Raw genomic sequence first — 16,557 nt, 5'->3', positions numbered from 1 at the left:
AAATATTCTTCCTTTCTCCATCTCCTATAAGATTAAAGAGATATAAACAAGTGAAAAAGAACTGGTGTGGGAAACATTTGTTTCTACAAACCTGTCTGTTAGTAAAGTTCTGTACTGCATGTAGCTTTCTGGCAGAGTGGTGTGTTTAAAACCCTTTTTTCTATCCAATTGATTTAAAGAGATGTGGGAAAAGAAATGAGGGTCTTTTCTGTAGCAGTTGGAATGATTATGTCAATGTAAATATCTATTTTAAGCCTACATCTGCATCTTTTTCATTGTTCCACCAGGAATATATAGAGAACATCTTAAAGCAGGAAAATGAGCTGGAAGAGATTAATGTGAAAGAACCAAGAACAGAAGAGGAAAAGGAGAATGCTGCAACTCTCCTTGAACAGGTTACAGTGAGAAAATCATATTTTTAAGTATTTCTTTCAACAAAATCCTTGTATTGCATTGGAAGTGTGAGCCTTGAAGCTCCACTTCCAATGCAATACAAGGATTTTGTATTTTTATATTATTATTATCCATTTATTATTATATTATTTTTTATTGTATAGTTTATTATTATCCATTAATAAACCAGCAAATGTCAGAGCAGCACAGAGCCAGTTCTGGTGGAGATTAATGGTAAAGCAGAGCCACACTTAGCCTTCAGCTGGTCTGAATTCAGCTGGGCTCTGCTGCCATTTGGGGAAGCAATGCTCAAAACAGTTCAAGAGTTCTACTGAATGATATGTTCCCAAACACACAGACCAAAATTACTTTCCAGTAATTTACTTTTTTTAATATCCCCTAACATCAGGGTGAAAATGTTTCCAGTCTGTTGTCATTGCACATGGGAGACTTTTATTTCAACCACAGCCACTTCCATAGTAAGAATTTAAACCCTGCTTTTGGGATAATACAAAAACAGTCTGGAGGAATATTGTTATTACTACTGAGCAGCATTTTGTTTTTTTAAATATAATCTGTGAATTTTCATGGATAATTAGAACACAAAAAGAAAAAGGAGAGAATAGGTAATGGGAAAGGTGGGTAAATAAAAGAGGATCACAGCTTTTCTGGGAAAAGGGACAAAGAAATGATCTGTCAGTATTCCATCTGCATCTATCCTCTAGGCAGACATTTATTTACTTCAATGAGGCCCAGGTGCTGAACCTCACATGCTGCTCAGATCCAGTGAACTTGTCTAGTGACTAATTATTGTTGATTGTCCTGGCTACCTTCAGCACCTTCATTTCCAGTTACAGATTTCACATTGGACAACTCTTTTGTGAGCAGCAGTCTCAGTGTGCATCTGCTGTGACCCAGGAATCAGTGTCACATTGCTCCCAAGTCTCCAATAGCTCTGTTACAACCCAGACTGCCTGGTCAGGAGCTCTGCTTTCCAGTTAACTGCTTCAGAGACAGCACGAGAATAAACGAAACACTTGAGAGCCTCTTAACCCTCATTCACTTTACTGTAAGCCAGCCACATGAGATCTCCTCAGTAACAAAGCCTGCAAATTCCTGAACACATTTCCCATTTGACTTGTTGGGATTCTAAGTTTAATACAAGATAAGTATATCTCGTTCAGATTTTTTTGCCAAAGGATTTCAGTTTGATTAGGAATTAGCTTAGATGACCTAATAAAAAGTAAGCATATAAAATACAAAGCTATCTATGCAATGGGTCATCAAGAAGGAGACAAATACCTGTTTAGAACAGGGAAATTGTACTTCATATCCTTTTTTCCCCGCGTATGTTTTCTGACACACTGAAATACCTGACAATGTGACCTCAAGAATGGGGATAAGAAGATAGCACTTGTTTATAATATAAATCCTCTGAATAAGATGTTGTTGTGAATTTTATTTCTCATGTAGTCACAGTTATTCCTTCTTCATTGCAGTCCCTCCCTCACTGGAAGAAATCAACTGAAAAGCTCAGTGATAGAGGTAATAAAAATTTGAATACCTGTACTTTTAAAATTAAAAATATCATAATAAGTTTAAAAGTATTGTACTATTATTTTTAAAGAGGCAATATAAAGGTGAATTCATCTATGTACTATGTACATGCTTCTGTGTGACTCTCACAGGTGATTAGGACTTCTTAGCATCAGTGATCCAGTATGTCTGAAAAATAATTCCTGGCTTTAGGCATGTGTATTTGACATTTTCATGTAGTGAGTTTTCTTAGGTGTAAGAACTATGACAATACTTGGCTATTTTTATGCAAGTAACAACTTTTCAGACAAGTTTTTCAAAGCAACTAAGTAAATCCTAGTTATTTATTACACTTCAAAATCTAATCTCAACCCATCACATCACATTTGTACATCAAGATGTACAAATAAAAGTTATCTCTTATAAAAACCCATAACCCTTTTCTGTAGAAAAATTCATTACATTCTATCCCCTTGTGATGCTCATCTTTAAAATGTTATTTTCCTTGTCAAGAATATTTCTACTTGTCAAAAACATCATACTGTGCAAAATAAACAGAAACTGCTGCAACAAATGCTTGCTGAAGAGTTTCCTCTTAAATGGAGCTGCAATTTTAATGTAGTATTGCTAATGAAGAAGATAGTGGGAAAGAAAACCTCTTTGAAACATGTAAAAATGGAAAAAGCTGAAAAATAAAATCATGTTTTATGGTGAAGAAGCTGACCAAAAAACCCCCACATTTTGAAGTCTGAACTCATGTAATTCCCAGAACACTAAGAGATATTGTCATAGTCTAATAGGACCATATCTCTCAAATACTCACATCTCCTAAACTTCACCACAGAAAATTGTTTTTAGACAAGGAAATTTCTTTGGACCCATGATTTAGCTTCAAAGTATAAAGTAAACAACACACTTTATAAAATATGTCAGAGGACAGGGCAACTCTTTAATAAAGCCCCAGAGCTGGTCACAATATTAAATGTGGAAAGGCTGGCATTTCTCCATTATATATATTGAACTAGCAGTTCCTTCCATGAGAATGTTGATTATGGCTGCTTCACAGCCTCAATTAAGCACAAGCAAGCTTAAGCAAGCTAAATGTAATAAGGGTCCCTGAAAGCCCACATTATTTTCTTCAGCTGTAGATAAAGACCTCAGAGCACCCCAATTAGAGAGTGGCTGAATGTCAGCAACTTTTCCTATTCACAGGTATTTGTATCTTGAAGGAATGTAAAAATATGTCAGGAAATACAGGGTGGGAGTGTGAACCTAATCTGCTTTTTCTCCTTTCAATATTGAATTCAATTTCTTATCTGTTAATGCTCTGATCTTGATTTTGGAATGAAGTTCTTTCTGCCTTTTCCCTCACAGTAACAAAGATTCTGTTAGGTTTCCATAAAGTGGCAGAAAGATGCATTTAAAAAAATATCCTTTGATGGTTTTTTTTCGTAACCCTGTGCAGCAGAGCAAGCCCATTCAGCAATGCCCTTCCCCTTGCAGCCTGTGTGAGCCAGCTGTATGAGCAGGCAGTGGCTCCTCCTGCCCAGGATCACACAGGGAAGGCAAGCACTGCACACAGACAGGACCAGCAGCACAGGTAGGACAGAGCAGCGAGGACTGGTGCAAATGGAAATAACACAAAGGGTGAAGCCAAGCACACTGTGCTTTACTGACTGTCATTAAGGGCTGGAATCTACATCCCTAGATACATATGGCAATGTTTTACTGTCTTGTCCTGTGATTATTTTGTCCCTCTATGGCTCTCTTTCCATATCTGAAAGATAATTCAAAGTTTGTTGGGAAAGGATTTTGCATATTTCTTGGATTGAATGATCTAATAAAAATGCAGATATGAGCAAACACTTTTGTGCAAACCATACAAGTCTGAGTCAGAAGCCACCTGAAGTGTTTACATAACATACTCTCATGAAAAGCATTTTCTTTCCAGGGTTATCTTGTAAATATTTTTATATTTATAGAAGACTACTGGTTTTCTCATTCCCACTACTCTCTCTTTTTTTCTTCCGGGTGATTCAGTCCAGAAGGAGTAAAATCCAAGTGGAAAAGCAAACTGGAAGAGACCAGGTAATAATATTAGTAGGATCAAGTTCTTTTATGAGCCAGCTTAATCTGCTTTTGTAAAGAATGTTACTGATTTCACCAGGTCTCTGGTGATGGTGCAATGCCTTGCCTGCAAATAATGTGGTATTTTCTGCTCAACAGAAATGCTGAAAAAGTGGTTTGAGTCTCTTTCTTTTGTCTTTTTTTTCTCCCAAAACCCAGCAGCATTACTGTTAACTTACACTATGCAAACCAAGGCTGAAGTCAGAAGCCCTTTGTTTTCTTTTCTGCTTCTGCCACTAGTGTAGAAAATACTGTATATTAATATTTTCAAATGCTGATGCTTTAGGTTAAGATTCAGGTATTCCACAAATAAAAGCTGATTTTTTCAAATAGAACCCCAGACATATCTCACATGGTGGTGCTTCAAAGCTTCTCTAGGCAAAACTGTCCCAGCTCTCTCAGCCTCTACTCACATGAAAGGTCTTCCAAACCCTTAATCATCTTTGTGGCCCTTTTGTGCACCAGACAGGTCAAAAGTGGACACAGCACTGCATGTGAGGCTTTCCATATTGCTTCTTAATTATTTCTGATTTGCATGAGATAAAAAAGCCTTTTAGAATTTCAGAGTTACATTTTCATATAGCATTTCACACTGTTTTGGATCCTATAAAAAATAATTTCAATATATAAATCTGAGCAGTCAGCACCCAAGAACATCATGTGCAATTCTGGCTCTAAAACCAGTGTTTAAACTCTCAGTATAATTAAGACTGATCATTTTATAGCTGATATTAGACCCTGCTGCAAGTCAGTGAAATTCTAATAGTGTAAAACTGGGCTATATCAAGCTGAAAATATGACTGATCTTTACTCTGGTCAACCTTACCTTCAGAGGTTTGAACAGCTTCTTCTGTATCCACAGAGCCATCAAGTCTTTCTGTGATAAAATAATGAAATTAGATGAGTTTTGTCTTCAAAATTTTAGCAATGCATCTGGAATACCAATTCTTAGCTTGAAGTGTTTGTTGGAAGGTTGGAAAGACACCAGTGGCAGTCCCAGACATGTTCCATGAGGTTCAGAGAAATGGGGTATGTTCTGAGGAGGAGCTCCTCATAGCAGGCAGCTCACTGTCTGTGTGCATTCTGACCAGTCAATTCTTAATTCACCTCCAAGAAAATAGCCAATTACAAGACTATTACTTCATGTGATGAACCAGGGAAGAAAATGCCACTTGCCTTTACCAAATCCATTTCTTGATGCACAATACTGAAAAACAAGATGAACTCAGTTATAATGCTTTTTTTCTTTCTTTTCCTTACCAACAATGTGAAAAATATCCCTAGGAAAGAACTGGATAAACAGAAAACTTTATTCGCAGCACTGATAAATGGAATTTTTGCTCCGTATTTTGAATCTGAATTTGGCAAAAACTTCTACCAACAAAAGGTAACGCAGCTGAAAACTGGATAAAGTCTGTTAGGCCAACTAGTATCTCCCGTGCTCCCAAAGACAATTTTGGGTTTATATCTCAACAAACCATTACAAAAGACAACCGTGGCAGATGAAGATGGTATATGTTCACTGATAACAAACTCTATAAAATTCCTTACATAAACTCTGGAGAGAGCCTGATTCAGAGCAAAGCTCAGCCTCAGGAGTTTTTTACTTACCCCTCAAGTCCCTCTCCTTGCTTCTTAGAAAGGGAATAAGTAAAACTAACACTCCTAATTTAGAGGTGATCTTGGGGGCTTTTCTACTGGTAAATGCTGTAAGTGCATAAAGCCTACTCAGAAATGTAGGTTGTAATCTGATGTAACTATTTCTATCTCTTTTATAAGTCACCAATTTGTTTCTGCTTATTTATTTCCTTTGCATTCCTTTTTTAAATTTTTTTTCCTTTCTTTTTCTGCAAGGGGAGGAAGGTGTCTGCTGTCTGGTTTTCCTAGGTGTTTAGTTGTGAAATCTAAGCCCTCTTTCTTCCTTTCCTCCAGTTTCCTGATTTGGAAGCAATGTCTAAGGAACTTCCTCCACTTCAAAAAGAAACATGTGAGACTTGGCCTCTGAGGCTGATAAGAGAACCCAGTGGAGGTAATTGACTGTCTGGCATCAGTTTTGTATCTTCTTCAGGAGGAAGAAGCCCTTGCAGACATCATTGAATGTGGAAGAACCATCAGCTTTGGATGCTAAGCTGAAGAATTGTGCTATGAATGAGAATTGGATAGATGAAAAATGCTCAAGAATCTTGAATGGAATAAATAATAGTTAGGGGCGGGTGAGCAAGAGCCAAGGAGGCCAAGTTTAGAAAATAACTAGTATGACTGTAGGAAAAATATGGGAGATTTATTTCTGAAACTCAGTGGTAAGAGGGAACTGGTACAAAAGCAATATGGACTAGGAAACATTCAGGCTAAAGATAGATTGGAGGACATAGGAGGAAAGCAGTGACTCTGTGACAGGAAGCAGGGAAAGAGGGATCATTATCTAAGCTTCAGCTTTTCAGATCTGAGAGGAATATTTCAGTTCTGTTTAAAAAGCAGCCTGACAAGTTACTGAAATTATACAGTGAGATTAAAAGTCATACACAGCAAAGATTCATATCAGGAAAATAGTCCTCTGTGGGGCTTTATCAGACCCCCACTTATTCCCATATTTCCTCATTTTCAATCACCATAAGAGCTGTGCAGGATTTTCTTTTAGTCCTTTAGGGCTTATAGCTCAGTTAGCCAGAGAACAAGAAATGACTAATCACACAATAGGCATTTTTGAGATCCCTGTGGTCCAGTAGACAAAACGTTTCATGCAGAATTTCCCAGCCTCTCATGGTTTTGTAGAAGCTTTCCAAGACTGTGTAAATTAAAGTGCTAAAGACTGATGTTGTTTTTCACATGTTTATGAAAAGGATTTTGATAATAAAAAACACTCGACTCAGTGTTCCATTATTTTCCCTTTAGCAGCTGAATTTCTTGATACCACAAGTGAATCATCACTTTCATGTGGCCTTCCCCTGCAGGATCCTTCCAAACAAGATGATGGTTCCAGCAGCACAACAGGTACACCTGCCTTCCAGAACATAGCTGGAGCAGCTCGGTATCTTTTTATAACTTCTGACACAATATTTGCAATATGAATTTCAATCCATCTGTCACTTTTTCATGCTTTTGGAAATCTTTCCCTTCCAGACAAGGCTGAGGGAGCAAAAGAGACAGCCTTTCAACAGAAAATTCCAAGTCTGATGGTGGATGTTACAGGACAGACAAGAAAAGAGAGAGTAATATTACCATCATGCCTTCAGGGGAAAAAACCAAACACCATACCAAATAAAAAGGTAAAAAATAACATCTTTCTTGTCAATATTCATGTCCTCTGAGTGACCTCTTTTCCATAAAATCTTCACCCTGGAGCAATGCTGGCAGATATTTTGAATGTATTTACTGTAACATGGCTGTTGCAATTTATTTATGTTTACTGGCAATTCTAGAAGTACCTTTCCTCTCAACTGCTAGGAAAAACTCATTCTGCATCAGGCACCTACATGAAAGCTCTGTTTCCAAAAGAGCAGAGCTTTCCCCATTTTCCCTGTGACACCTCAATGGCTTCATGCATCTGAAAACTCAAACCAGTATAAATTTCCAGACAGTATTCAAAGTGCTGCTTAAGTTCTTACTCAATTAGGATGTCTTTTTGTAATTCTTCAGGGTGAGTGGACAGAGGTTAAATATAGGTTAAGTAATTCTCTACCTGACTTAATGGCCACCAACTTTCTCTTTGTCTCATATTTTGTTTGCAAAGATAGAAGATCCTGCCTCAGGAAAGGTCAGCACATCTTCTCTTGCAACAAGACAGGATCTTACCAAATTCCATCTCATCCCACCCAGAGTGATATTTGGAGTGCTAAAGGAAGGCTGCACCTATGCAACCACTGTAATCATGAAGAATGTTGGTGTGAACTTCTCAAGGTTAGTTTGAATTCTTAGTACCCTGGTTTTTATCTCTCCAAATAGATCCTGACAAAAATTAAGTATAGTTTCTCTGGACCCACCACTCAGAGAAAGCTCAGGAATTCTCACAGCCACTTCATAGGTCTGCCAGAGCTTTCCATAAGATGGAGCCATATCCTAGGAATGCCTCTTCTACTGCCTTTGCTTTAACAGCTTCTGGTGCAAGGGCATGCTGGTAAGGGGGAATGAAATCTGCAGGATCAGTTCCAGAGCAATGCAAAAGTAAAGGTCATACCTTATCTAATGATCTTTAAACAAAAAAATCTGAACAGTAGGAAATTGCATTCACAAAAGGACTGAGTCAGATGTGAAACAATCAGTAAGAAATGAAGAAGCAAAACTTCTGCTTTAGTTGGTACCATTTAATTAAAGATTATTTGCACAAAATTCATACCAGTATCATGCTTCCTGCAATAGAACCACATCAAAGGACATTTAATAAAGATTGTTATGAACTTTTGGGTCTGCAACACACAGGTGTTTGCCAAGAAGCTGTTTGTACTTCAGCTACCTTTGAATGTGCAGATTTAAAATGGTGCTGTTTCACATTCTCTTATAAGGACCAGGCAGTGTTAACAAGCTCTTTGAAGGCTTACTTTGGCCCATTCATCTGCTCCTTTGGGGTTTTTTTGTTAGAAACCTGAGCCTTGGCAAGAAGCCCAGGAATTGCTGTAGTCCAACTTGTACATTATGATGGAAAGGATGAGCTAAGAAATTCTGCTGTCATTTAAAAAAGCAGAGGAAAAGCAGACAGCCTCGATGAGATTTCTCCTGCCTGAAACAGTTTCTGGCAAACTGATTCTCTTCTCTTTCTGACAGGTTTCGGGTGAAGCAGCCGCCTCCGTACACAGGACTGAGAGTGATGTACACACCAGGACCTGTAGGTTACACAGGATAGCTTTTGGGGTTTTTTCTAGACTCAGCTGGCCCTCGGGCTAGCTAGGGCACCTTTCTGGGACAGCAGCTGTCTGGGAATAGAGCTGCCAGGGTACACAGTTTTGTTTAAGGTTACTTGAAGCGATGCTGTCTTCCACCGTCCCTCTGCCACCTTCAGCTAAGTCCTCCATGCACTCGAGTCTCAGCCTGTGCCAGAATGCAGAGTGATAAAAATGTTAAGTTCAGTGGAAAGCAGCAGGTCAAACAGTGAAGTAATAGAGAGCTTTTTCAAAGCAAACAGGACTACTCTACCACTGCCTGTGAGTTTTGCCTTCTGCTTAGGGTGTTTGTTATATCTGCTCTGTCTTATGTCTAGACTTAACTTCCTGTCCTGATACCCTCAGGATTTGAACCTAGTAAACTATTGCCTCAATCCTTTCTTCTCCTGCTTCCAACTGTTCTCCACCTTAAGTTTTTTATCTAGCAAAGCACCATAGCACATTATTTCACTAAGGAAACTTTCATTCTTTCTACTTTTGTTCAGTCTCTCTTTTTACCTGCATGCTATCCCTCAATAAATAGTGCTGGCCACTCTCCCCATGGCATCCACGTAATACCAGGCAATATCTTGTCAATGCATGGAATCAAGAAGCAATGACTTGTGCAGAGGCAGTGCCAGAATGCAAATCAAACCTCCTAGTCCAGAGCCTTAGCCACAACTCAGTACTTAAAATCATAGGATGGTGTTGGTTGGAAGGGATCTTTAAAGGCTCCAGTTGAGAGAGAAGGATGGTGTGGAGGACTGTGTCAAAGGCCTTATAGAAATCCATCTAGATGGCTGGAATAATTTCCATTCTTTTCTTTTCTCCTCACATCTGCCCCTTTTGTATCTCCCTACCTTTATGTTCTTTTTAGAACAGAAGAGAATATTTTATTCTATTTCATAGGGAAGGGACCTACAATGGCCCTCTAGTCCAACTGCCTGACCACTTCAGGGCTAGCCAAAAATTAAAGCATACTATTAAAGACACTGTCCAAATGCCTCTAACACTGACAGGCTTGGGGCATCAACCACCAGCTCCAAGGACTGCTGGAGGGGACCATGTATGAAACTTGCACCTTACCTGTGAGTCATTCTCTGTCTCTCCCAGGTGGCAGCAGGCTTGCAGGCTGAACTGGAGATAGAGATTTTTGCCATGCTGATTGGAGGGAAAGACACTGGTGGCCTTGAAGAAGTTTCCCATAATATTGAAATAATAACAGAAACTGAAACTCTACTCCTGCCTGTGAAAGCAAATATCCTTTGTTGTCTTATTTCTCACACACACCTCATAGCATCGACCCTGGGGATCATCTTACTGTTGGGAGCCTCAAGCATTGTTTCCAGTGTAGGCTGTTGCAGTAGCAAGCTTTACTGTCCTTTTCAGAAATACACAAATGGGTGCTTTCAAAAGCACAACAAATGAATAATTTAAGATTCTGATGCCAAACACATTTTACATCAGAATAACGTGGTTTTAAAAGTGGGGAAAGGAAGAAGAGCAACTCAGAAAAATGTTGCTTTTAAAACTAAATGAAAATAATAGGAACTCTTTCCCACCACCCCTCATGAAAATACTTTATTATGCTTTTTGAATCTCTGGTAGCATCTGGTGATAAATCTCATGAGCAACAAAATGACGTATCATCCAGACACTGAACCGGCAAATGGGACAATCCCTGCAGCAGCAAAGATGCGAGCACAGAAGCACATGAATGCTGCCAGAAATGAGCCTGGGTGGATTCAGTGGGCTTTTCAATTGTTTTATTCATGACAGCAGTACAGTAAAAAAGCCAAGTCAGTAGCTATTATTTCTATTTCCCTTGTCCTCCAGGTGAAGTTCTGTTTGACATTTAATCAAATTTACACTTAGAAGTCTGGGAGAAAGGGTCCTCTGGAAACCTATAAAAGAAATAGCAAGGCAAACTACATCCAAACATGCCAGAAATGTCATTCAGAGTAAGGACCACCCTTACCAAAGAAAGGAGAATTTCAGGATACTCCGAGCCTGACCAGAGTAACAGCAACCCTTCTGAGGCTTTATATGCTCTAGATGTGACATTGAAACTCCCCAGATTTACTTGCATCGACCCAAAGAAACCTTTCATGCCTATAACTGCAGAACTGATCTAGACAGGACCAGTGGCAGAGCAGCAAAACCAGCTGCTGTTCTGTTCCCACTCACCCAGTCCTCAGACACAGTTGCAGACCAGCCTCCAAAACACGTGCCCTCCCCCCATATTTTAGCTGTTCCTTTAATCTTTGAGCTGAGGACACTAGTCCAGATTCAAGATGTTTCACAGCCTTACTTCCAGAATTCATTCCTACCTCCACAGGTTATTTTGCTTAAATAAACATTGGTATGTTTATTTAAATAAAATGGTTAGATCCTTAACGTGGTATTCCACCCGTGCTAGCCACTGACATTTATAAGTGCCGCCCCGAAGGATTCCCCCAGGGAGGGATGGCAGCAGCCGTCCAGGAAGTTCCTCCAAGCCCCAGGCCGCGGTTTCGGATTACACTCCCACGAAAGCTTCGTAGTTAGTGTAAGTACTGGATGCAGTGACACCAGCTGTAAATTACAGTACACTTGTTTTACCTACTCTGCACTTCATCAGCAGCATTCTGAACAAAGCTCATGCAAATGATGCACCTGGCACACTGACTTGGTTACTGTGACAAGAGAAGGGAAACACTGGATGACATTAACCAAAGCACTCACTACAAGGGAACTGCAGGTTATTACAACTGCTCAGCTCAGCAGAGGCACTCACAGCAAAGCCTCCTCAGTCCTGTCCCAAATCCTTCACTTACTGTCTCCACATTAAATAAATCCTTGAACTTCCTGGCAGCTGGATTTATTACAGTTAAACCCTAATAAATCAGCTTCTCTTTAACATATTTCACTTTCTGTAACCAAGTCTTACTGGTTAGACCCATTGACACTGACAGCAAGTCTAATAAGGGGCAGGAGTCTTACAGATAGGGCAGCCTCAATGTGACAAGTGCAAATACATACAACTCTGCACACACAGTTTCCTACAGCACATTTCTGTAGCCTTACAGATTCAGTCTACATGAAGAGTCACAGAATATCCTGAGTTGGAAGGGACTCACAAAGGACACAGGACATCCTGAGAATCACACGCTGTGCCTGAGAGCATTGTCCAAACACTTCTTGGACTCTGTCAGGCTCAATGCTGTGACCACTGCCCTGGAGAGCCTGTTCCAGTGCCCAGCCACCCTCTGGGTGAAGAACCTTCTCCTGATATCCTAACTCACTCTTCCCTAACACAACTTCAGGCCATTGCCTCGGGTCCTGTCACTGGTCAGCAGAGAGATCAGTGCCTGCCCCTCCTCTTCCCCTTGTGAGGATGTTGCAGACTGCAATGAGCTCTCCCCTCGGTCTCCTCCAGGCTGAACAGACCAAGTGACCTCAGCCACTTCTCACACTCCCCCTCAAGGCCCTTCACCATCTTTGTAGCTCTCCTTTGGATGCTTTCTAAGAGTGTCTTAGAAGGGTTAAGTCTTCCCAGAGGACAAGAAAACCTTACTGGGAATTTCTCACAAACCAGCAGTCAACGTGTTTAACATTAGGCTGGTGTTCACCTCACCCCCGTGAGCTCAGGCACTCCACAACACAATTGATGGTGACAGCTCATAAACAGAAAACCCTATGGATGTCTCTCCTCAGCTGAACAGTCCCTGTTTTCTTCATATGTGTAAGATTGACATCATCTTTTTCTTTCATCCTCAACATCTGTAAGCCTGCCAAGTTACCCAACCAATCAGCAAAGAAATTCCATCTGTATCTCATTCCTCTCCTCTGGAGAAAAAGAAAAGTGACCACATCAGTCAGTTCTCAAAAAGTTCACAGACATGTACCTCTGACTGCTGCTTTAGGACTGCCCAGTATACATCAAGTATAGCTTTTTTTTCCTGTTTAAATATCTTCTTACCTTTTCCAGTGTGGAATTCTACCCCCAAAGTAACACACAATTATAGTCTAGAAAAACAACTGGTTTAATCCTTCCACCTTAGGGATTTACAACCTGGAGCTCATCATGAAGGAAGTTTAGACAAACTTCTCTCACTCCATGTTGAAACCTAAGAGGAATACTCACCCAGTCAGTTCACATTTTAGTGAGACACCCCTAGTCCCAAGAGAAGTTCTGATCAGGACAATCTTCCATGACAAGTACAAAGGGAGAGAAATTAATTACACAGTATTCTCCTCTCACATGTCTAATCCAGCTAATCATAGCTGCTGTCACCACAGCCAAACCTCCCTTCTCCTCTGACAGTGTCGTTTTGTGAATTGATTAACAATTCCTACTGAAGCTGGCTGCAGCCATCCCATGCTACCCAAACAACTGTACCCAATGCCTCTTTGAACATTCCTCCCCTCCAAGTCTCCTGGACTCAAAACCATATCCATCTCAGACATAGTAAGGAGCTCTGGATTGGTTGGTTTAGTCTCACAAAACATGGAACACTGACACTCCTGGGTTAAATCCTGTTATTGGTTAAATAGTCTTGTTCAGCCACCCCGAACAGAAACAGTCAAGTCACTGCAGAGGTACCCTGAGAACTTTCTAAGTTTCTATCACCTCCCCAGGTGGTTATCACCAGAGCCAGTGATTGTCTCTACTGAGACCTAGAAACCTCCCTGCAATATTAACCTTGATCACAAATTTGCCAATCCTCCTAGCAGAGACCAACAAGCAAAAATCACTGATCAAGCATGACCTGACCAAACTTAGTCCTATCTCATTAATTTCTTTAGTTATTTCACATCAATATTTGAAACATTTCAAAAAGATTCTCTTAACATACTCAGAATTAAATACCACACAGGAAGCTGCCCATGAAAGTCTTCAGCATTCCTAAGAAGACTGTCCATCCTGAACGTGTGGTTGTGATTTTTGTACCAATCACTTTGTGCAATAAAAGCAAGCCCCTAATCTACTTAAGCCTATGTAAGATCTCCATCTCATGTTGTTGTTCCCTTCCAACAGCAAAAGGCCAAATCTGAAGAGTCTGTAGCAATCACAGTGCTCACACAACACTCTTCCAAAGAATCTGGACATAATTTTTAGGTTTGGTTCAACAACTGTACAAAGGTGGAGCTGGGATTTCTTCATTTTTTTCTTCCTTCCATTCATGTTAATTTTCTGTCTTCTTCCACTACAGGTTAGAGCCCAAGAAGATCAACATGAAGATCAGCAACACTTAAATACCTAGATTTTAGTTCAACCTTATGGAAACATCCAGTGTAATTTTTCCATTCATTTAAACAGATTAAATGAGATAAACATTTTGCCTTTTTCCTGTTAATGGAAAAGGTGGTCCAAAAGTTGCAGAATCTCCTGACATGGCTGTCTGAAATGTAAACAGTGGAAAGATTGCTGTATTTCAACCCTACTACAGAGCAGTGCTGGACAGTTCCCACAAAGTTTTTTTTTAAAAGGGATTAGGTTTCTAATAACATGCACTGAGGCACCTGAAATCTTTTTCAAGTACTGGAAATGCACTGGGTTTCAACACAGTCAACTGTGAGTCTTCAGGAGCTGCTGACCTGCTCTGGTCTTTTAATTCCTAAGTTTCTGTTTGCTTTCACAGTCACAGGCTGAACGTTCTGTGTGCTCACCTACCTTTAATAAGCTGCACATACCAGATGGGGTAACACAAAGTTACACTTGACAAGAGAGGGATCCTTACACCCTCTTGTTCACAGTCACACATGAGCACCTTCAAATGTTCACCTGCTCATCTCTCTTCATAGTAAGAGACTGAGCCACTGAGCCACAGATGGTCTTTTGCCCCTCCTTGTTCCCACCTACACAACAATGGCTAAAAGAAAGGTCACAGGCTCTTTTTGAGCCACCACATTTGTGTGTGCAAGTGCGGCTCTGCTTCTAGTTTATGGATTCATTTCTCACAAGGTCCTTTCTTGTGCTTCATCCTTTTTCCAACATGTGACATGCTGAGAGAGATGAGGAATTTTTCTTGATACATGCAGATGATTTGTTGTCACAACACAGTGACTGAGGATCCCATGATTGGCCATTAACAGCAGCTTTCACCAGTGTGAAATATGAATGCCAGTTCTGAACCCTCACATCCACACTGTTAGGTGAGACATGTATTCTAATAATACAGATTTAAGCTTGCCCTGTACTTGAAAGTGCTTTCCCGCTCAGGTTAGTAAATCTAGGGAATTTCACCCAAGAAAGGGCAAACTGATGTCCCAAGGATATTAAAATTCCTATCAGAGGACTGTTGGCACAGGACAGACCTCTTCCATTTAAAGCACATGCTGGGCTCTGTCAGTAGCCACCCAAGTACTGCATTAGTACAGACCCGTCACAAGTGATAAAAATCAGAGAACCAGAGGGAAACTTCAAGAAGGCAGCCTGTGTCAGCAGCTAGGGAGAGACAACTTTTCAACACCTGAAAGACCTTTTCTCCAAGGATTCTTCCCTAACACCAGTGACAGCAAATAGATACAAAAGTGTAGGAATTCCACCTCTTCCAAATTAGATGAGAGGATACCTGTCATTATAAGATGACTGCATCCCAAGCTACTCTTCTGTATCACCATTTACATACTTCCCATCAGTCCCTGAATTCATGTGCCCATGGCCATGATTTTTTCTTCCAGGCCTCCCAGGGGATCATCAAACAGCAGTTCATTATACAGCATCCATAACATCTATTTCCCTGTCACTAAGGGTAACAGAAGCACAGCTAGCCTTCCCCTTTTGGTACCTGGTTTTGGCATCTCTCTCCTCAGTCATCTCAGCTGAGGGTGCGTTGTGGTGTCACAAGCCAGCTCTCCATCTGTAACACTTGTTTTTCCAGCGGGCTGGCCCATTTCAGCAGCAGATAATGTGGATAACAGATGTCAACTGACTTTACCAACAAAATATATCATCCTACAGTGCATCCTCTTCCTCCTAGTAATCCCTCTGATGAGGGTCTATTACTACTTACAGAGGGTAGACTTATGAGGGTCTATTTACTCTCCCTCTTATGAGGGAGTAGTAAAGCAAAAGAACAGAATAAAATGAAATAGAACAGCATAAGTCAGGATAGACACATGTTTGAATGTAGCTGTTTCCAGGTGCCCCTATGATTTCATATCTGTCCAGATATGGATGAAACTTGTGATTCAAGTGGAACAACTGGCAGAGCTGTATGAAGGTTGCCATTTCTATAGAGTCGGAGAACCACCTGGAAATGGAGCACAATGTGCTCCTGTGAATCACCCAGACTCTGAAGAGGCAAGTGAACAATCATCCCCTGACAGTCACTTACAAACAACCGAGGTATGGTTGTTACACCTGAGGTGCTGCCTGGAGAATGACCAACTGAACCGCTGGCCTTTTGCATAATTGCTAGTAATAGACAGCCTGAGTCAAAAACAGCAGTCAGCCACAACTGGGATGCAACTAAAAATCCATGTGAAACTCAAGTTAGAAATTCAGCTTTGAGTACCTAAGTCAGACACGTGAGCCCAACACTCAGCAAAGTATCTGGAAGCAGCCCCCACGACATCCCCCAAACCAGTCACTTGACTATTGGTGAAAAAGACACAGCATGTGCTATAAATTAATAACAGCAGCAGAGACTTGTTCACTCCA

The 16,557-nt window shown here is 40.5% G+C and overlaps 1 protein-coding gene across 1 annotated transcript in view; it reads left to right on the top strand.

Moving 5' to 3' along the window:
• The window catches only part of SPAG17 (sperm associated antigen 17), an 89,166-nt gene extending 74,935 nt beyond the window's left edge, over positions 1-14,231 (top strand). Inside the window, exons 36-48 of the mRNA XM_066569620.1 lie at positions 288-401; positions 1,893-1,938; positions 3,433-3,529; positions 3,970-4,017; positions 5,341-5,443; positions 5,989-6,085; positions 6,952-7,047; positions 7,177-7,322; positions 7,787-7,953; positions 8,815-8,875; positions 10,023-10,176; positions 11,329-11,457; positions 14,105-14,231. Of these exons, the coding sequence (XP_066425717.1) occupies positions 288-401; positions 1,893-1,938; positions 3,433-3,529; positions 3,970-4,017; positions 5,341-5,443; positions 5,989-6,085; positions 6,952-7,047; positions 7,177-7,322; positions 7,787-7,953; positions 8,815-8,875; positions 10,023-10,176; positions 11,329-11,456 (1,257 nt within the window). The 3' untranslated portion in view covers position 11,457; positions 14,105-14,231. The remainder of the gene's footprint in view (positions 1-287; positions 402-1,892; positions 1,939-3,432; positions 3,530-3,969; positions 4,018-5,340; positions 5,444-5,988; positions 6,086-6,951; positions 7,048-7,176; positions 7,323-7,786; positions 7,954-8,814; positions 8,876-10,022; positions 10,177-11,328; positions 11,458-14,104) is intronic.
• Positions 14,232-16,557: the final 2,326 nt, after the last annotated feature.

This window comes from Molothrus aeneus, chromosome 2 (genome assembly GCF_037042795.1).
Source record: "Molothrus aeneus isolate 106 chromosome 2, BPBGC_Maene_1.0, whole genome shotgun sequence".
Lineage (NCBI taxonomy): Eukaryota > Metazoa > Chordata > Aves > Passeriformes > Icteridae > Molothrus > Molothrus aeneus.
Note: the sequence above shows the minus strand (reverse complement) of the source record. Positions and strands in the feature narration are given on the sequence as shown.